This window comes from Pteropus vampyrus, unplaced genomic scaffold, assembly GCF_000151845.1.
Source record: "Pteropus vampyrus isolate Shadow unplaced genomic scaffold, Pvam_2.0 Scaffold736, whole genome shotgun sequence".
Classification (NCBI taxonomy): domain Eukaryota; kingdom Metazoa; phylum Chordata; class Mammalia; order Chiroptera; family Pteropodidae; genus Pteropus; species Pteropus vampyrus.
The window spans coordinates 63,302-83,556 of record NW_011889517.1 but is presented as its reverse complement, the minus strand read 5'-3'; the positions used below and the strand labels follow the sequence as shown (position 1 = coordinate 83,556).

At 42.9% G+C, this 20,255-nt stretch overlaps 4 protein-coding genes across 8 annotated transcripts; 3 read left to right on the top strand and 1 right to left on the bottom strand.

Moving 5' to 3' along the window:
- Window positions 1–10: 10 nt before the first annotated feature.
- Window positions 11–7,620, top strand: NEDD8 (neural precursor cell expressed, developmentally down-regulated 8). The gene is made up of 4 exons (XM_011385515.2): window positions 11–164; window positions 6,319–6,366; window positions 6,543–6,625; window positions 7,253–7,620. The coding sequence occupies exons 1-4, from the start codon at window positions 147–149 to the stop codon at window positions 7,350–7,352; spliced, it is 249 nt and encodes an 82-aa protein (XP_011383817.1). The 5' UTR covers window positions 11–146; the 3' UTR covers window positions 7,353–7,620.
- A 117-nt stretch (window positions 7,621–7,737) lies between these two features.
- Window positions 7,738–9,891, top strand: LOC105309389 (magnesium-dependent phosphatase 1). Of its 4 annotated transcripts, none has more exons than XM_011385511.2 (6): window positions 8,368–8,554; window positions 8,666–8,726; window positions 8,797–8,907; window positions 9,234–9,341; window positions 9,440–9,535; window positions 9,682–9,891. In XM_011385511.2, exons 1-6 carry the CDS (start codon window positions 8,518–8,520, stop codon window positions 9,875–9,877), a joined length of 609 nt encoding a protein of 202 aa, XP_011383813.1. In that variant the 5' UTR covers window positions 8,368–8,517; the 3' UTR covers window positions 9,878–9,891. The 4 variants fall into 4 exon arrangements, with proteins under 4 accessions (XP_023381931.1, XP_023381932.1, XP_011383813.1 ...); XM_011385512.2 differs by having other exon boundaries at window positions 8,377–8,554; window positions 9,440–9,525; XM_023526163.1 differs by lacking the exon at window positions 9,234–9,341 and having other exon boundaries at window positions 7,738–8,554.
- CHMP4A (charged multivesicular body protein 4A) lies at window positions 9,892–13,831 on the top strand. Its single transcript, XM_023526172.1, is given in 6 exon segments — window positions 9,892–10,400; window positions 11,759–12,164; window positions 12,167–12,225; window positions 12,671–12,785; window positions 12,952–13,087; window positions 13,509–13,831. Coding segments are annotated over 6 exon segments (885 nt in total). The 5' UTR covers window positions 9,892–10,287; the 3' UTR covers window positions 13,565–13,831.
- An 880-nt stretch (window positions 13,832–14,711) lies between these two features.
- On the bottom strand, window positions 14,712–17,503 carry TSSK4 (testis specific serine kinase 4). Of its 2 annotated transcripts, none has more exons than XM_023526173.1 (4): window positions 17,347–17,503; window positions 16,189–16,403; window positions 15,418–15,781; window positions 14,712–14,995 (listed from the first exon to the last, which is right to left on the bottom strand). In XM_023526173.1, exons 2-4 carry the CDS (start codon window positions 16,398–16,400, stop codon window positions 14,813–14,815), a joined length of 759 nt encoding a protein of 252 aa, XP_023381941.1. In that variant the 5' UTR covers window positions 16,401–16,403; window positions 17,347–17,503; the 3' UTR covers window positions 14,712–14,812. The 2 variants fall into 2 exon arrangements, with proteins under 2 accessions (XP_023381941.1, XP_011383812.1); XM_011385510.1 differs by having other exon boundaries at window positions 16,997–17,431.
- Between the last annotated feature and the right edge of the window lie 2,752 nt (window positions 17,504–20,255).

Here is a 20,255-nt window from a genome sequence, read left to right as displayed (position 1 = left end):
AAAGAAAGGGGTGGGGGTGGGGTGGAGCCAGAGAGCGACCCGGAAGCAGAAGTGACTCCTACAGGCGGAGTGCTAGGGAGCGGCGGCGGCGACCGCGGCGGTGGAAGCAGCAGTTTATCTGTGTGCAGCCTCAAACTGGGAAGAAGATGCTAATTAAAGTGAAGGTGGGAACACTTCCAGCCTTGCCAAGACGCAGTGGTACTGAACTGGCCGCTGTGCCTTACGGGAGAGCGGGGAAGGGAAACCACGCCTTTCCCGAGCTTGGAGGGTGCTGACAACCTCAGGGCTCTCGCGAGGGGTGATGGGAAGTAGGGGGACTCAAGAGGGTTTTGATTGTTGGGGGCTGGCCCAGCCAGACGACCGCGGGGTCTCTGCCATTCCTGCTTTCTCGCCGGTACTTTGCCCAGAAGGACGCCTTTTTTGTTCAAGTCTCGCTGTATTCGAACCCCCATAGTCAGAGAGAAGGCCTAGCAGCAGCTTGGCTTCCTCTCAGATTCTTGAAATAAGCTCTGATCTCCGTTCTTCATGCCCAGGTTGCCAGCTTCTCCCAACCCCTAACATAGGCTGCCACCAAGCACCCTCAAAAACGTTAGCTTGGAGAACCGGGGGCCTACCGGGGTTTAGACTGTAAGCTTTTGCTTGTCGCCAAGGTGTGGTATGAGCCAGCCCTCAGGAACCAAAGCTGGGAGTGTGTTCAGTCAGCACCTACCTTTCTGAGCCGGGCATCCTGGACCAGCCTCACTTACTTGACTGAGGCAGATTAGTTACCAGTGCCCTAGTTCTTGGTACTAGAAGTGTCTCTTTCATCTCCGTCTCTCCACTCCAGTGTTCACCAGTTCTCAGCCCTCATTAGTGCTACCTGCTATTTCTTCTTTTGTACCTGCAGAGAGGCAAAAATTAACAATCGATGCAATGCAACATTAGTTTGATTGTTTTACTCTAAGTAAGTCTACCGTTATTTCATCAACCCTCTTGTGTATTTACATAATAGCCATTCTTAACCTCTTCAGTACTTCCAAACCACCTCTTAGCTAAGAATTGAGGCCAGACAGCATGGCCAAAGATCATTGTTTTTCAAACTAATGACCTATAAAAGAGTCATGAATTGTGAAATCAATTGATCAGTGGGTCGCAAGCAACATTACAAAAAGAAGAAAGGTAATAGAAATATCAGGGTATACTGTTGGATAGGTGTATCGTTTTGTGAATTTTTTACTTTATTATTATTTTATGCATATGTATGTTTTACTAGTTTTTATGTATTTCTTAGTGTGGGTTACTGTCAAAAAATGTGAGAAACACTAGCAGATGAATGCTTTTATCTTCTTTTCAATGCATAAGGTTTTTTATGTCCCTTTAGTACTCTTTAGTCCAAAGGAGAGGTTATAACAATGCCTGGTGTTCAGTGTTTTGTAAACTTTTTAAAAAATCTCAACCTACACTAAGAAGTTTTACCTCATGTCCCAGACAGACACAAAAAACTTAGAATCTGTGATATGCTCTGATATTTTCAATTCTATTCTAAGTTGATTTCTTAACCCACAGTTGCTTGAGACCTGCGTTAAAAAAAATACTTGTGTTATAGATGGACTTCTCAACTTAAAAGTGAATAAGAATCACATGAGGAGCTTGTAAAAATCCTAATTCTAATTCATTGGGTCTGGGATGGGACCCCAGATTCTGCATTTCTAACATGCTCCCGCATGATGCTGACACTGCTTGTCTGGGGGCCACACTTTTAGTAGCAGGATTCTAGATTTTGTCTCTCTGAATTTTTATTTAGTACTTCTCTATAATGGTCAGTCTCTTTTACTGAAAAACTTGCTGTCTTTAAACAGGTTCCTCTGTCCTACGTCTATCTTCTTTTATGTTTGCTGCATTTTTTAATTAAATATATATGAAAGCAATTAGAGGTTAATTACTATATAAATGATAGTTTTTATTGGCAGGCCTCCACTGTGAAATACTCATTTTTCAACTTTCATTTCCATTTAGCTGATATCTCTTTCTGCAGTGTTTTACAAATCCTTTTTTTATATACAATTTTGTCAGCTTTATTGAGATATAATTGACATATACTATTGTGTAGTTGAAGGTGAACCATATGACGATTTGATACGTGTACATAGAGCAAAATTGTTACCACAGTAAGGTTAGTTTACTCATTCATCTCACATAATTACATGTTTTTAAAGATCTACTCTCAGCAACTTTCAAGTACATAATACGATATTGTGAAGGGAACCAAAATTTTGCTGCTGCCCTGAGGCTGCTTTTTGAGATATTGATTTTAAGATGTTTATTAAGAAACAGGACTCAGAAAGAACCTTTGAGCCTCCCCCACCTTTCCTGCCCAAGAGATTCAGACAAATCCAAATCCTTCTGATTTAAGTCTTTTGACATCTCATCTCCATCTTTCTAAAATTAAATACATCATTTTCTGTCTTAAGTCGTCTCCCCAATACTCACCTCATTTATCGATCCCATCAATCTACCAGGTATCTGGAGCTCAGTTCATTTGTTTTTTACAGTTTGAGTGAATGTGGATCCAACTGAAATGATACATTGCAGTTGGTTGACATGTATTTTAAGCCTCTTTAAATCTGTAATGCCCCTTGTTCCCTATTTTTTCTTGTTGAATAAACTAGGTTGTTTGTCCCATAGTTTCCCACAGTTAAATTTTGCTGATTGCATCTCCATGTTGTTTTTTAATATATTCCTCTTTGCTGTTTTTCCTGTTGACTGATAATAAGATCTAGTAGCTTGATTATATTTTTTGTGTGTTCATGTGTGAGAATAATTCATAGGTGATAGTGTAATATGTACTTCTGTTATTTTGCTTTCTGTGATGTTGGTCATTACTTAGATCCATTATTTCATTGGAAGTTACAAAATGGGGATAATCTGATTTTATTGTTGTTTCTTATATTAGCTGGAATGCTTGAGTAGTGTCCAATACAATAACCATTAGCCACATGGACTACTGAACGTTTGAAATATGGCTAGTGAGATGGAAGAATTGAATTTTTATTTCTATTATTTGTTTCATTTGTATTTAATTTTAATTTAAATATAAAAACTGAAACTTTAGTCATTAGAAAACTTTTAAGTTGGATATGTAAATCTACTTTTTCATCTGTAAATTATGAAATTTAAATACAGATCATGTATTTCAGATGAAAATTTACCATCTGAATTGAAATGTGCCATAAGTATGAAATACAGGATTTTTGAATATTTGGTTTAAAAAAAAGATGTAAACTACATTAATAATTTTCATACCAGTTTCATATTAAAGTGATAATATCTTGACTGTATTTGATTTAAGAATATTAAAAATAATTTCACTTTTTAAACATATGGCTACTAGTATATTTAAGATTGTATTCGTGGTTTGCATTACATTTTTATTTCTATTGGACAGTGCTGCTTTACAGAATTGTTTCATTATACTCTCATCAAGGGTATTTAAAAATAAATTTTTCTCATAACAATGTATAATGGCATAAAAAATGGAAAATAGAGAAAAGCACAAATAATTAAAATCACACATAGCCTCACAACTCAAGATAACTGTTGTATATGTCCTTCCAAACTTTTTGAAAGCACATGCATGTATGTTTTTATTTTGTTCTTTTTACAAAATTAGAATTTTACCATTATTCTAAACTGTATTTGAAGACCGTGTGATTTTCCATCTATATTTGCACCATAATTTATTTAACCTTCAATTGTTTGATATTTAGATTTATTTCTAGTTTTTTTCAGTATCAAAAAGCTGCAGTGACCATTGCCATAGGTATATTTTTGGACGTAGTTATGATTATTTTTCCAGAAGTATTGTTGCTGGGAAACCATATTTCCAGATTGCTTTTTAATACATTAATGGGCTTCTACAGTGAATTTCAGAAACAAAGGACCGTTCCAAGAGTTTTAGACTTTACAAACCAGTAATTTTTTTTTAATGTCATAGGCCCAAGCATCTTATTGTTAGGAAAGCAGTTCTCAGCCTTCTGTTAGAATCTTTTTTTACTCTTCAAAATTTTTTATTAAATCAGAATTAGTATTTGTTTATTAATGTTCATATGATAAAGGGATATATTTTTATTAGAAATTTAAATAGTACCGGTAAAAGAGTTACCTTGATAAACCCTCCCCTTAGTCGTACTCCCCTCTCTCAAAGATAATCACTATCATAAGAGAAATTTATACTTTTAATCCTTTCTTCTGTGCATGTACATATGTATATATCTACATATAGAAAATAATGTATAATTAATTATGCATTCTTTAGATGTTTTTCCATGTTAATGTATAAATTGTCACGTAATAAGTGTATCATTCTATGGATGTACCATAGTTTAATAGTTTTCTTATTATTAAGCATTAAGCTATTTCTAGGGTTTTGCTTTTATAAAAGCTTCTGGAGTAAACTTCACATATTCCTCTTTGGATACATGCTCAAGTTTTTCCTCCAAGTTACTGACCTAGAAATAGAATTGTCTGGTTGAAGAGTCTTTGCATTTAAAGTATTGAGGTCAATAAAATGAAATAATTTGGGCAACACAGAATTGCAAACTTTTAATTTCGTTAGGAAAGGGCCTAAAAAAATTACTGACTCTTGTTACTATCATGTCATAAAAGGACATTTTAACACCTGAACATACTTGATTTTGTGAAAGTCTCATTGCTCTCAGTATTTTTCTCATTTTACCATAGACTATTGAAAGTTTTCACAGAGCAGTTTGGGTTGGGGTAGAAACTTGAGAATCATTGTTCTAATTTATTCTTTTGCATCCAAACAGACAAATCCAAAGGAGTTACTCTTGCATTTTTGGAAATACTATATACTTAGGACTGAACCATTCACGTAGTTGAGAAATTAGGCCTTCCTTAAGTACTTACTTCATACTGGTCTATATGAATACCATAAATAGAAACCATATGTTATTTTGTGAACCTACCACAATAGCATACATTGGGTCCCAATACTAGACTAGCCAGACTTGGTTAGGCATTACTGAGTACAGAGCTAAGAGCTCAGGCTTTGGGACCAGAGAGTCTGTTGGGATCCACACTCTCCTTTTGACTTCATAGGCATGCTTTTTAACCTCTCCAAGGCCCATTTTCCTCATCTATAAATTGGTGATAGTAATAGGTCCTATCTCAGAAATACTTGCAAGGATTAAATATATTGATGCATGTGAGACACTTAGCATAGTCCGATTCTTGGAAAGTGTTCAGTAAATCTTGGCTGTGATCGTAATACAATCATCTGTGTATTTAGTCCTTCCACAAATATTTTTTGATTGCTTATATGTCAGACACTCTACTTTGTGCTTAGAACAGGCTCTGTCCTTTAAGAAGTTGGAGAGTTTGACACTTAACTAGCTGTAATGGGTATTAAAGTGCGTTAGGGCAATATACAGATCATGTATTATTGAATTGTACACTTGAAACCGATATGATTTTATTAACCAATGTCACCTCAATAAATTTAATTTTTTTAAAATGCATTGGGGACAAGTCATCAATCTTATTTTAAAAGGCCTTTGAGGGTTTGAGAAAGAGTAGAGGAGGGTATGGCAACAAGGAACACAGTAGAAGTAAAGAAATGCCCCTTAATCGGGCCATGCCTGGTGTGTTTGTGGTCTGGATTATTGTAGACTAGCATGGGTATGAGCTTTAATACCAAGGATGAATGGGAAATTAGATTGGATGGAGTACAACATTTTTAAGTGTACAATTAGTATATTGTGTTTGCATGTCAACAGCCCTTACCCTATGGAAGAAGTCAAGAAGACCAGAGCTTCAATTTAGGACTCTGGTAGAAGTCTGGAGAAGATATGGAAGAATAGAATGTTAATTCTAGTGTTACTTTAAAAGCTGTTCAGAGGTGATCTTTGATGTCCTTGAATTCTATCCGAATGTTAATTTCTGTCATTGATATGAAAACAAGGTCCTCAGACTCAAAGGAATACTTTGCTTATTAGTACACCTCTCACCCCACTGTCTCATGCAAAGGAATGCCAGTATTCTCCTGGATTCTACTCGGGTGGGGTGGAGGGTGTGAGATGATCTGTGGGGTTAAGAAAGTCACATGGTTCACAGAATCTTGCCCTATCAAAGTTGTCCACAGCCTAAAAATGTTTCATGAATACAGGTACAGCCAAAGCCTTCTGATTCTTCAAAGCAGCTTTACTGAAAATGTGCATCTCTCAGAAGGTAGTAGATCCCAGAGACCAGGACAGGACGCTTTACCTAGAAGACAGATTGTATATTGGATTGTAGAACTCATGAAACTCTTGCCTGTTTCAGACGCTGACCGGAAAGGAGATTGAGATTGACATTGAACCCACAGACAAGGTAATGTATAACCAACACTTCTTTCATGCCTGTCTCCCTACATGTACATTTGTTTGGATATGCTGATAAACTTAGTCCTTTGCTTTCATGCTATCTGCATAGCTCTTGTTCCTTCCACTTCTGTGGTCTTACCCCTACTGACCACGGGTAGCCCCTGACTCCTTGTACCCCTAAAGGTGGAGCGAATCAAGGAACGTGTGGAAGAGAAAGAAGGGATCCCTCCACAGCAGCAGCGGCTCATCTACAGTGGTAAACAGATGTGAGTTTGGAATGGGAATGAGTGTGTGGCAATCTTATGTGATGATGAGAGAGTAGATAGTAGAGATGGAGCAGGCCTACTTTTTATTGGTTGCTTAGACCTTTTGGCAATTTGTTGAAGCCTGTGAACCCCTTCTCAGAATAAGATGCGTACAGGCATAAAATAAAATACGTAGAATTTTATTTTTATTTTACAGGCATAAAATAAAATACGTAGAATTAGAAAAGAAACTAATTATATTAAAATAGTTACCAAAATAGTAAAAGGCAAATTTATAATATAATATATGTGGTTTATTAATACATTAAGATCTAATGGTAGATCTGATAACTACCCTAATTATGAAATATTTTCAAGATACCTGCACACAGTCGTAGTGTGATATGAAAATACCTAATTTCTGTTGTTAACAGGTTTCCCAATATTGCTGATACCACTGTGGGTTTTTGCCTATGTTCGAATTTTTAAATTTTTTTCATATTTCAGTCAGGGGTTAGTAAAAATAAAGATGTAATTTTTTTTCTCATCTGAGTTTATAGACCCCCAGGGAGAGCCATGAAACTCAAATTAAGAACCCTGTCTTTGCTGGTATTTAATGCTTTTTTTTTTGGCTTCCTTTTCCTGCAGGAATGATGAGAAGACAGCAGCTGATTATAAAATCCTAGGTGGTTCAGTCCTCCATCTGGTGTTGGCTCTGAGAGGAGGAGGAGGTGGTCTTAGGCAGTGATGGACCCTCCCTCGATTTTACCTCTTTACCCTGTCTCTCGTAATGAGGCATCATATATCCTCTCTGGGACATCAGAGCCACTGCCCCCTCTCCTGGATACCCAGTCTTGTGTGTCTACTGGTAGGAGACTGTGAGGACCCCAGGATGCAGTGTTCCTGGCCCAAAGGGCCCTTGCTGGCTATTGGGTTTTTGTTTGCAGTCCTGTGTGCTTCCCTCTCTTATGGCTATGTCCCTGGTTGTCAATAAAATATTTCCTGGCCTCCTGGAATCTTTCTTCTGTTGCACAAATATGACTGAAATCAAAATGGACCCAATACACACCTAGTTATACCAGGCTGAAGGAGTAGGACAATGGAAGGGAATATGTCCTTAGAATGATTACCAGACTCTAGGCATGCTACTCTCAGTGGCAAAGGTGTGCTGGAACCAACTCTTAGCAGTTCATGAGAGCTAATTGTTGGCATCTCTTTCCAATTCTGTGTTAAGAACTTCATGTTGGTAGGTTAAAATTTGCCATGGTAGGAATATTTATGGAAAGTGGTGAGCAATACAGATCAGTACCTCCTCCCAAAGTATCCACCAGCATACTACTGACATCGGTGGTAGAAACCAGGAGAATGAATTCTCTCCCATTGTGGTCTTAGACATTTGGGCCTGGTTTGAGAAAAGCCTCGGGATTTTGCAGACACCATGTTCTTTATGACTGGAATATTGCTGAGAGCTCTGGGCTCTACACCATGGAGAGATGCTGATATGGACAAAGGTTGAGTAAGGAGTGACAAGCTATCATGGGTAACTTAGATTTCAGTTGTTAAGATGAAATGAGAGATGGGTGACAGAAGAAAGGGCTTCCTTTCCCTGGCTTCTCTAGTTTTGTAGAACCTGGGGAGGCTGGTTGGAGCAGAGAAATAAGGGAAGGGAGGGGCGAGGACCCCTGCAGGCCTATGTGTGGTCGCCTTGGCGCTTGCTGCAGTCTTTTCCCCTTTTCACCGTCAGAAGGCGCTTTTGTGCGGTCTCCGGGCCGACGGCCCCAGCACACACTAGCGACGCTCTAGCCGCACTCTATCTAAGGCAAGAGGGCGGCCTTGCAGCCACCGGAGGGTGTCCAGAACTCTGCCCCCAGAGAAGGCCGTACCTGCGTGCACGCAGCTTGTAGGTACCAGTCATGGCGCAGCTCCCGAAGCTCGCAGTCTTCGACCTGGGTGAGGGACCCGACTGGAGAGTTTCATAGGACGCTCTCCTTTTCCAAACCCCAGTTTCAGTTCTCCAGGCCCTGCGTCCTCTAGGTTGAACTCTCCCATTTTTCCTCTCAGATTACACGCTCTGGCCATTCTGGGTGGACACGAACGTAGACCCCCCGTTCCATAAGAGCAGGTGAGGCAGAGCTGGGGAGGACTGGGGCCAAGCGGATCTGGCTGGAGCTGAGCTCACTTGCCTTCTCCAGTGATGGAACTGTACGAGATAGCCGGGGCCAGATCATCCGACTGTACCCGGAGGTTCCAGAGGTCTTGGAACGATTTCGCGGCCTTGGGGTGCCCATCGCTGCCGCTTCACGGTAAGAAGAGCTACTGAAAAAGAAAAAACTTAGTCTAACGCTGACAGATGCATGCATGAGACTTCTTGGGTAACCCCTTGGCTGCAAAAATTTAAGCGTTGCAAATTTGTATATTTTTCTAAGTATACCCTCTCCTGTGCCTTTTATATATTAAACATTGGCTCAGCGCCACCCATGTCTGACAGGATAGATGGAGTTAAATAAGGGCCCAGGGGGCCTGTCCATCCTCCTGGAAAAACAAGTCGATTTCCCCCTGGTTATACATAACTTCACCTGCAGCCCTGGCCCTCCACTCTCCTGATCCCATCTACTACACCTTTTTGCAGGACAGGTGAGACTAAAGCGGCCAACCAGTTACTGGAGCTCTTTGACTTTGTCAGATACTTTGTTCATCGGGAAATCTATCCAGGCAGCAAGGTTGCACACTTTGAGAGGTATGGGGAGATAAGGGTAGAAATCTGGAGAGAGAAGAGCAGAGAGGCTAGAGGAGCTAAGAAGCCAGCATGGTTACCCTCTGCCCTGCCTTGCACAGATTGCAGCAGAAGACTGGAGTTCCTTTCTCCCAGATGATCTTCTTTGATGATGAGAAGCGGAATATTGTAGATGTCAGCAAACTGGGTACTGAGTGGTGAGAAAAACCATTTGGGAAGGGTTTCTAGGAGGGAGGATAGGTAGATATATACAGGACGGACAGTTTGCATGACAGGTGACAGCCCAAAAATGAGAGTAGTAGGGAGCTCTGAAGTCCTGATGAAATATGATTTTACTTTTTAGGTGTTACCTGCATTCATGTCCAGAATGGAATGAGTCTTCAAACCCTAACTCAGGGATTAGAGACATTTGCAAAGGCCCAAGCTGGACCCTGAGGTCCAATCCTGTGGATGAGCCTCATTTGAGGCATACAACTGAAAGAAATCAGGAAGGCATTTTCAGATGCATTTGTAAATTATTAAAATGTATTCATGTGTGACAAAACAAATCTTACACGGTGTGGGTTGTTTCTATTTTTCTTGAGTGTGAACCGGAGTTGGTTGTCCAGAGGTGCCAAGACCAGAGGGTGAGGCATTATTAGACTGCCTCACATTCTGTTTACAAACTTGTGACAAACCCAAGACTGAACCCCTTGTGCTCACCCTATCCCCAATCCCTCCCCTGAGCTGCGTTCTTTCAGGGACATGAAGAACTAAATTCCACCAGCCCCAGGTAGCAGGGTGCATTAACCTGCACATTTCCTTACAGGAAACAAATACTTTGTTTTGGGTGGGGTGGGTGTGGCCTTTTTACATAGTCGAAAGTGAAGCAGCCAATTTAAGATGAACACAGGATTTGGGGCTAGTGGCTCCTATCACGTGATAGAAGTGGTCTCCTTGGTGCCTATTGATGATATCACCATGGTGCCCCAAGGACAGATTGGCCAAATCTGGTCTCTGAATGATGAGACAGCACCCTCCTAGGAGCAAAGTGGAAGTACGCAGGACGCTTCAGAGGCCAGGGTCACGATGAGTGGTTTCTGCCACTCAGAAAGGGTGAGCCTGGGCAGGACGGGTGGGCTGAGAGGCACTGGCCATGGGCAGGGAGGAGACCCAGGAGACGGGCTGTCCCAAAAACTTTGGCAGTGGCCCAGCAAGGCCTTTAGTGTCTAGAGGCCCTGCCTTGTCAGAGAGCTTAGCTCTGTCTGCCTACTTTCCTCCAAGCCAGAAGGAGGAGCTCAGGCCCAGGAGAGGATGTAAGTGTAGACTGTGTCAGCTGTGCTGGCTTCCAGTGTTTAGGCTTGGGGGATGAGTTTCTATTCTTATCTGATGCTAGGCAACTGAGAATCTGAGGTGACAAAGAAAGGGGCCTTTTCAAAGCTCCTATCTGGTGGGGGAAGATGAATAAAAACTGGCATTTAAATTGAGATGTTCCTAAAAACCAGGGGAACACAGATGAAGCAGGCATCGGGGGTCCAGAAGGCTAGAAGTATGCCAGGTAGAGAACTGAGTTAACCCACGAAAAGATAACTGTACAAAACAGGCAGGAAAGGGGGTGGTATATTTAGAAGAAAGAGCAGTTCTGGTTGCCGTGTGTGCACGTGCATGCGTGCGCACACCCAGAAGCAGGGGGGTGGGGAAGGATGTGGAGGGCACTGAAGGAGAAAAGTAAGGTAGAAGGAAGTGTGGGAGGAGAGGTAATCCTAGATCATGAAAGGGCTAGATCATGAAAGATGTTGTATGCTTCCTTTTAAAAGTTTTGGATTTTATCCTGTAGGCAATGGAGAGTATGGAAGGACTTTAAGTAGGCAAGGGCCATCAGACTGGAGGGGAGGAGGGGAATAACTCTGTTAGAAGTACAGAAGATGAAAGGAAAATTGAGATCAGGTTTTTTTTCCTTTAGCTCCCTGTACTTCCTTCAGTTTGAACCTGTGGAGTCAGGATCTTGAGCATCTCCTAGGATAGCAAGTGGAACAGTAATTATAAAAAGTGACTAAACTTTGGTGGAGGATGTGATAGTGGGGAGGATCTGCATGTGTGAATGCACGGGGAATATGGGAAATCTCTGTACCTTCCACTCCATTTTGTCGTGAACCTAAAACTGCTCTAATAAATTAAGTCTATAAATTAAAAAAAAAAAAAAAGACTGGCAATAACTTGAAAAGCACCTTGGAATAGCAAAAGAATACTAGCTTTGGAAGTCATTCTTCCACATTTCAATTACTGCTCAATCTCTTACGAGTTGTGATTTTTGACAAAATTTAACATCTTCATGCCTGTTTTTACATTTATAAAGTGAAGATAGTATGTTGATTGTAGAGAGTGATTTCCCCAAATAACACAGTCAAGCACCTAGCACATACTATGCATACTTCATGATTGGTGGATTATTTTTTTTCTTCATGCAATATGCGACTGCTCCGTTGGATTCCAGGGAAGAAAAAGAAGGGACCAACCCCTGAAGAGGCAACTCAGAAACTGAAGGAGTCGGAGAAGATATTGATCAAGAAACAGGAGTTTCTGGAGCAGAAGATTCAATAGGAGGTACAAATGGCCAAGAAGCATGGGACCAAGAATAAGAGAGATCATGTGAAAAGTGCCAATAGTGAGGGCCCAGGTGGGAAGCAGGGGCTTCTGCCTCTGATGTTCAGAGTGTGGGCTGGGTCAGCTGCCCTACAGGCTTTACGGAGAAAGAAAAGATTGGAACAGCAGCTGGCACAAACCAATGAGACGTTATCCACCCTGGAGTTTCAGCATGAGGCCACTGAGAATGACACCACCAATGCAGAGAAGTGCTTCGTACCATGGAGCTTGCTGCCCACGGCATGAAGAAAGCCTACCAGGACATGTGAGGATGAGGAGAGGGGCAGAGGGGGGCCCAGGCCCTGAGGAGAGTAGTTTGGTATTATACTTTGAATCTTAAAACCTCTCAGAATGTGAATTTACAGTATAAATGTAAATTTATGGTGGTTAGATCTCTGTTAGCCTCCTTACTTCCTGCAAAACTATCTCTTTGCTGTCTGGGGCATTCTAGCAAGGAAAGATGATTTTCCAAATTTTGAAAGATCCTTCAGGGAAAAGAATGTAACCTGTCCCCCCACCCCACCCCCAGTATGGCTTCTTGCCATTTCTCAACCCAGATTTGGCTCATTATAATTTTCCAGGGATCTCTTCTACCTGCTAGCCATGGATTTATCAGTCTAGGGCTACAGACTGGAGGGGCTTCATTCATGTGAGATGAGAAAGTCAGGGGGGTTGTAGCCTGATTTTTTTTTGGCTATATATCTTCTCAAGGACCTTGACAAGGTGGATGAACTGATGGCCGACATCACAGAATCACAGGAGGTGGCCAAGCAAATCTCTGATGCCATTTCTCAGCCTGTGGGCTTTGGAGATGACGTGGATGAGGTGATTGGGAGTGAGGGGTCAGGGAGTCTTAGAGGAAGCATGAGACCAGCCAAAAGCAATGCCCAGGAGAATCATGGGGCAAGTTTGGGGGGAACTCCAAAAGTGGTATGTTTTTGGAGGCAGAAGTTCCCTTTCTTCATCTTGACCAGTCTTATCCCGTATCTAGGATGAACTGTTGGAGGAGTTAGAGGAGCTGGAACAAGAGGAATTGGCCCGGGAGTTGTTACATGTGGGCGAAAAGGAGGAAGAACCCCCATTCAAACTGCCCAGTGTACCCTCTACACATCTGCCTGCAGGGCCAGGTACCTAAGGCTTTTCTGCTATCTCAAGGACTTGAGAAGGTGGGGTAGATATGGGCAAAGATTATTCTTCATCCATCCTGCTTCAAAGGAACCAGGCAGAGGGGACTTCTGCTACAGTTGCATAGGTTTTTAACTGCTAAGGGCACCTGGCCAAAGGGGAATGGGGACTGAAATCCAGCCTGTGCTCCACTCAGCAAGCTGTGTACCCTGGTTTAGGGCTGCAAATGCTGGGAGAAAGAGATACCTTTTTCTAATTTGCACAAAGGTACTATGGGATTAGCAGCCGCCCAGCAAGTGGAAGGACCACACCTTTAGGTTCTTTGCTGAGGAGAAATAACTCAGCAGGTTCTGAGTTGTAGCAGGGGGTGGTTGGAAGATACTGAGGCCATAATATGTCTTTCTCTGGGTATCGTCTCCAAAGCTCTCGAAGAGGGTGAAGATGAAGCACTAAAGCAGCTGGCTGAGTGGGTATCCTGATGAGTCTGGGCATATCTTCCTGATGCTGCCAACGATGGTCTCTTTAAGTGCCAAGTGCTGAGCTAAAGGGACATAGCCTTTTTTGGAGGCCCTGCTGAGGGTAGTGGTGTGACCCTGCCTAAGAAAGGGTCTATTGCTCTTGCGTTCCTAGTTCAACTCTGCCAAAGGATCTTGGTGCAGGAGGAGCCCCGGGGCTCCCTTCTCTTTGATAGCAGTTATAGTGCCCTCGTTCCCAATAAAATTATACTGCTTTGTCTATACTTGAAACTCTTTTCCTGGTCTTTTGAACTTTGTTTCAAGCACTGAATAATAACGGGAGTAACGTAGGCGTGTTGGAACATAAAACAAATGGGAGTTTCCAATATTTCACCTTCTAGGTTCTAGGCAGATACTGTTTCATCTTTCAAGTTGGTTTATCCTAGTGTTGCCTAGTGCTAAGGTTGAGGAAACTGCCATCTATTACTTATCTTAGAACCATGTGGAGCTATCTCTGCATCTTCCTTCATCACTTTCCCTGAATCAGCCTCTGTCAAGACAGCACCGTGTTTACTACCCATTTTCCTTTTGCAAAGCACATTTTCAAGGACAGGGAGGGAGAATACAGGGATAAAGAGGCAAGTCACTTTCTTTTATCCAGAACCCATACTTAATAAGCTTGGTTTAAACTGTGATTTCTATGTCTAGGAGCAATAGTATGAGGGGCCATACAATTCACTGGGATTGTTTCAGTAGTAGTTAAGGTGGCATTTGGAGACGTACAAGGAACCAAAATACTCCACACTTCCTGATACTGATTTCTAAAAAAAATAAATGTCGTCCTTGTCATCCCTGTCGTCCCTTTAGGTATAGACAGTCAGAGCCATAACCAGAGTAATCAGAGCCTCTACCCTATGGCTTGAACATTTAGAGTGCAAAGATATGTAAAATAAGGAGCATGTACCTAGCTAGAATAATGAAGCTTCCCTAAAGCGGGTGTTCATTTGAGCACCCTCTCCCACAAGAGCTACATATGAGCTCACTGTGAATTACAACATGGACTTAACAAGTGTCAAGATGACAGGTTACAGACACTGGACAAAAATCCACCTCACCCTCGCAGTGTTTCCTGCTAAGGTTCCCTTGAGGAAAGAATGCCTTTGACCCCAGCTGATGAAACTAAATCATAATTAGATTTATTTTTAGTATAAAATATTTAGCCCCAGATTCTCCTGCTTTGCTCCTCTCTCAACCCCCTTCTCTCAGCCACTTTCAGATATTGATTTCCAAGGACTGGCGACGATTCATGGTGCTGGGCAGCTGACACATGGCCTCGAGCAGCCTGATCTCATGGGTGGGTTGCTCAGGCTGGAACTTGAGCACCCAAGGATCCTTGATGACGTCCAGGATGGTGGCACGCTTGGTGGCTTGGCATAGCATATGGAGGACCAGGTTCTAAGATAGGGGAGAGAGGTCTTGGCTGAGCCTCCCATTGTGTCACATAGGCAAAGAGCAGGGGACCTAAGAAAGAAGCAGGATAGCCCATCATACCACTCTGGTGGAAGGGGGAATGTCCCTGATTTTATCATAAAAAGCCAGGTATTTTAACTCCCTGGAGGGGAGAGGAAAGATGGGTTCTTTGAGGGAATCCCTTGCATAATCAATCCCCTTCTGGCCTAAAGAGATAGAAGTTGAAACCTGCTTGCCACGTGTGGAGCCCAATGGTTGGTCCTTTAAGTGCTCCCCACTATTCTAGGGCAGGGGCTAGAGTGTGAGATGGCTCTAGGGAAAAGCTTTCCCCAGGGTTGGGAGGCCTATGTTGGGTTCCCTCCCCGTGGTCATTCCCGAGGTCTCAGCCCTCCTGGAGGAGCCAGCACCTTGCACTCTTGGGAGATGGAGGAGTTAGATGGAAAAGTGACCTCCTTCTGAGTCTCTCTCAGCAGCTTCTTAAGATTGGTGTCATCAAAGGGTAGGCGGGCGACCACTAGAGTGTAGAGGATGACGCCCATGCTCCAGGTGTCAGACAGGAAAGGGTTGTAGGGCAAGCCTAACAAGATCTCCGGGCAGGCATAAGCAAAGCTGCCACAGTAGGTCTGGCTGAGGTGAGTAAAGCAGTTCACTTGGCGGTAAGAAGGGCTGCTCTGCACAGCCTGGCTAGAAGGCACCATCTTGGCGAAGCCAAAGTCCGATATCTTCACATTCTCCCGCTTGTCCAGCAGAAGGTTCTCCAACTTTAAGTCCCTACCAGCAGCAGAAAGGCTGGGGGTCAGGGAGAGGGCTTAGTATTAGACCCAGAGCTGAAGGGCCAGGGGTCAAAGGCTAGCGATGAGTAAAGGCATGGTGGGAGATACTATTATGAAGACATAAGGTAGAGAGGAAGGAAAGCCATGGAGTTGTGAGCAGAACCCAAAGAGGAGAGAGGATGGTACCTGAGGTCCCCTGGGAGCTTACCATTATATTTCATAAAGCACTCTGCTCAGAATGAGTACTTACTGTTATTGATCAGATGACTATAATAGAGTGGATGAATGGGCCTAGATACTGAGGAGGGAGGTCAAGGGAGGAAAAAAACATGACGGAAAATGGGAGATGTGCTTAAAACCCCCTTTAGAGCCCAAAGGCCCCAGTCTGGGTGGCAGCGCCCTCACCGGTGCACGATGCCCTTGCTGTGCAGGTAGGCGATGCCCAGGGTCATCTGGGAGAACCACTTGCCAGCAAGGGGCTCCGAGCAGGCCCCGTAGCGCTGGATCCATTCAAGGACATCACCACCCTGAGCCAGCTCCAGAATGATGTACACTCGGGATGTGGTCTCGATGGCCTGATAGAAGTTGATGAGGTACTTGTGCCGTAGGACCTTCATTACCTGGCCCAGAGGAGGGACCCATCAAACCTGGGAAGGGAGAACCCTGGCTGCACTCCCAGCCCTCCTACTCTCCCACTGCTACTTTCTTATAACTTTGCAAAAAGATCAAACCCCAGAGGGCTGATAGCTTGTCGGCAAACCCTGCACTTGAGGGGCTTGAGGTGAATCGGTGAGTGGAAAGAGGTTAAATTTGGATGTGGGTCCATAGTGTAGCGGTTAGCACATCTGCTTTACATGCAGAAGTTCCTGAATTCATGCCCCAGTGGAACCATGGTCCATGGTCTGCAGCCATGCCACCCTGAACAAGCCTGATGTCTGATCTCGTGAAGCTAAGCAGGGTCAGGCCTGGTTAGTACTTAGATGGGAGACCACCTAGGAAGACTAGGTGCTATAGACATAAATAATAATAATAAATAATTAAAAAAAAATTTTTTTTTTGAGGTTAAATTTACACCAAGTAATTTTCCTAGCTGCTCAGTGAGACATTCAGTTCTGGTTTGAGGGTTTCTGGCTCTAACCTCTCCTAATCATACCCCTTCTGAAAAGCCTTAAGAAGCTTGGTACCAGTTCCCTCTTCCAGTCCCCTTTCTAACCTGTATCTCACGAGGCAAGAACTTGCTGAGATAGTCTTCAGAGGCCTTCTTCTTTGAGATGATCTTGATAGCCACCATGACCTTCTGCTTTGTGTAGTAAGCCTCATACACCGTCCCATAGGAACCATTGCCGATCACCTTGCCCACCTCGTAACCATACTCCTCCATGACAGAGCGGTAGGCCGAGGTGGGTGGTGCTACCTCCTGGGTATCTCCCTTCCCCATGGTGTTGGGCTTGCTGAGAGCACAGAGCTTTGCTACTTAAAAGCCTCCTGTCTGCTCTGAAAGCCAACACCTTGAGCCACTGCGGGCTAGGGTAACCAAAGCAAAGTTAGTCTCCAAATGCTTGCCTGTGTAGTCACACAAGTCTGGGATGCTGGGTTCAGCTCTCCACTAGGAACTTTGAGGAGGAAGAAGGGAGAAGCAGTTCTTTTTGTCTCCACTGGCTGTTCTTACTTCTTTCTCCTCTTGGATACAGAACTTCCCAGGGTCCCATATTCCGCACACATCACAATTCACCTTCTATCCACTATTGGCCACAAGGCTTGAGAATGAAGTACAGTTTGGAACATATTCATTCCTGGAGGCACCTTCACAGTCTGGTGAGACTTCATAGATATGGGTCCCTTCAACCATTCATGTTTATTTGAGCACCTACTATGTGCCAGGCAGTGTGCTGAATACTTGGATAAAATAAGCAATAAGGCCAATAGACCCTGTGCTCCTAGTTTATAATCCAGCAGGAGAAACACATGAATGTGTGAATATTACAGAGAATTACAAGGTATTATAAAAGCATGTTCTAAGGAATCTAACTTTTAAATTCTTTTCTTTTTTTTTCTTTTTTTTGCAAATTGAGCTAGGCTCAGTCAGATGGTTCATTCAGTAATCTCATCTCAGCTGGGATTTCTGCTGCATATGGTTACATAATTCAGCCTGAGTTCCTTCACATAGTGGCACTGAATTTCAAGAGAAAAAAATCCCAAGTTGCATGAACAATTGAGGGTAGGCTCCAAAATTGCAAAGCATCACTTCCATATCTTTACATGAGTAAAGACAGTTACAGGGTTATAAGGATCACTTAGACTGAAGTGGGGAAGTGGACTCTACCCCTTATCTTTGAAATGCATTATCTTGCCTTCTGAGACCCTGAATTCTGTACTTTGCCCTTAAGTCCGAGGTACAAATCTGATTTTATTCCCATATCAATTTAATGTCTCCCTGTTCTCCTCAGGATCAAGTACAAATTCTTTTATGTGGCTTCAAGATCTGACCATGCTTACCTCCTTAATTTTATCTGCCACAGGGGTCCCTATCCCCCATGGCCGCACAGCAGGAGATGAGCAGCCAGCAAGTGAGCAAAGCTTCATCTGTACTTGCAGCCACTCCCCAGTGCTAGCATCGCCACCTCAGCTCCACCTCAGATCATAAGCATTAGATTCTCATAGGAGCACCGGTCCTTGGTGCCAAAAAGGTTGGAGACCACTATTCTAACATACACACAATGCTCCAGCCAAACGGAATTGATTTTCCTTCATTGTTCCCTCTGTTCTGGCAAACTCCTGCTCTCCCTTCAAGACTTAACTGATGAATTGTTTTAAGGAAGCCTTTACTGACTGCTCAACTCCAAATTAGAAGTTCCCCCCTCCTGGATGCTCCCATGCCCCAATACTTTCTCTGTCACAGAATCTACCATAGTGTCTGTAATTTCTTTTCTTGCATCTCCCACTAGGCTATAAGGGAGGTCAACTGATCAGAAGAGGGAGGTAAAGTCAGAGGCTTGCGAAGAATGGGTTATGGAGAATGGAAGAGAGCTGGTTTGGAAAATGAGTAGGGTCACCGGGCAGATTTGAGGGCCCAACTGAAGTTGGAGAACACAATTTAGAGACACATGATCTTAACATATCATAATGTTAAGAATCTTTTAGCATCCTGGTATAGGTACTTGCATATTGATAGATGAATTAACCCAAGATTAAGGTTTCACTTGGCACCTGCAATTAAAGAATAATGGGAGAGGCATCAACAACACAGGCAAGAATGTGGCTGAAATGATGGAATGCAGAATCTAAGGTACATGTGTTAGGAAGACAAGCTAGAAAAAGACAAAAGGGCAGGAGGAGGGGTTGCAGGCCTCAGTGAAATGGAAGAACAAATTTGGTGGGAATGACAAGAGGTTGTGGTCATAGAGGGGTTGTCTGAATTTAAGGTTTGGGGGAGGGCAGAGGGCATGAAGAAGAAAGAACAAGGGGCATGTAGAGAAAGAACAAGGGAAGAATCATATTGCTTCTATCTTCCATCCTCCGAAATAAAACAAAACCTCCAACAATAGATTATGCCATAGGCTACTGGTAAATTCCCGTTTATTGACAGCCTGACCCAGTTGGCAGGATGGCTCCAAAGTCTTGTTGGAAGCTGGAACCACATCCTCAATCTATGAAGATGAGTAGTTTCAGGGTGCACCATGGTAAGGAGGCCCACCTAGCCCTGCCCACCATCTGCTCCCCTGGATAGGCATCTGGCCCCTAGAGCTTTGTAGCAGCTCTGTTCTCTGTATGGGGGTAAACCAGTTCATTTAAGGAATGTGTATTAAGCTGCCTACTATATATATAAAAGCATCGCTAGGTCCCAAGGATACCAAAATGGGTAAGTTATAGTCTCCTATAAGGAGTTAGCAATTAACAAGGGAGAAAGACTCATAAGTAAATTAACAGTATACTGAGATAAAGTACTATAAACAAAGACTAGAAAATATAAGGGAAGGCTTTATAGGAAAGGTGGCATTTGCACTGTTCAAAAGGAATCTCCAGGGAGGTAAGCAGAGAATGGGAGATTGGGCAGTCAGGGCAAAAGGAACTACATGAGGCTTGCAGGCTTGAGAGAACATGACATTTAAAATTTCAATTTGAATACAGGATAGGATTCCAGAAGGGGAATATACCTGAAGAATTAAGAATTAAGATCCAGGTCTGAGAGGCCTCATATGCCAAGCTTTTTTGACTTTATGTATTCGTGGTCAAATTTTAGTATCAAAATCAGAGCTTGTTAAAAAAATTAATTATGCCAACTCCCCCAAGATCCAGATTTGGTGGGGCCTACGTATATGTTTTTAACAAGCTTCTGGCTGAATCTAAGGCACATTAGGATTTGAGAACCACTGTTGCAAAATATAGAACACCTTTAATCCAGAACACATCTAGGATTTTAAAAAATCATTGCAGCAGCAGTGTGGAAAATGGATCCAAAGGAGGCTGTGACC

Coding starts and splice junctions, on each gene's coding strand:
- NEDD8 (XM_011385515.2), top strand. Junction 6,367..6,542: donor ACATTGAACCCACAGACAAG/GTAATGTATAAC, acceptor GTACCCCTAAAG/GTGGAGCGAATCAAGGAACG. Junction 6,626..7,252: donor ATCTACAGTGGTAAACAGAT/GTGAGTTTGGAA, acceptor CTTTTCCTGCAG/GAATGATGAGAAGACAGCAG.
- LOC105309389 (XM_011385511.2), top strand. CDS start 8,518: ATGGCGCAGCTCCCGAAGCTCGCAGTCTTCGACCTGG. Junction 8,555..8,665: donor GCTCGCAGTCTTCGACCTGG/GTGAGGGACCCG, acceptor TTTTCCTCTCAG/ATTACACGCTCTGGCCATTC. Junction 8,908..9,233: donor CCCATCGCTGCCGCTTCACG/GTAAGAAGAGCT, acceptor ACCTTTTTGCAG/GACAGGTGAGACTAAAGCGG.
- TSSK4 (XM_011385510.1), bottom strand. CDS start 17,221: ATGGGGAAGGGAGATACCCAGGAGGTAGCACCACCCACCTCGGCCTAC. Junction 16,404..16,996: donor TCTTGCCTCGTGAGATACAG/GTTAGAAAGGGG, acceptor CCTCTGGGCCAG/GTAATGAAGGTCCTACGGCA. Junction 14,996..15,417: donor CCATCTCCCAAGAGTGCAAG/GTGCTGGCTCCT, acceptor CCCCTATCTTAG/AACCTGGTCCTCCATATGCT.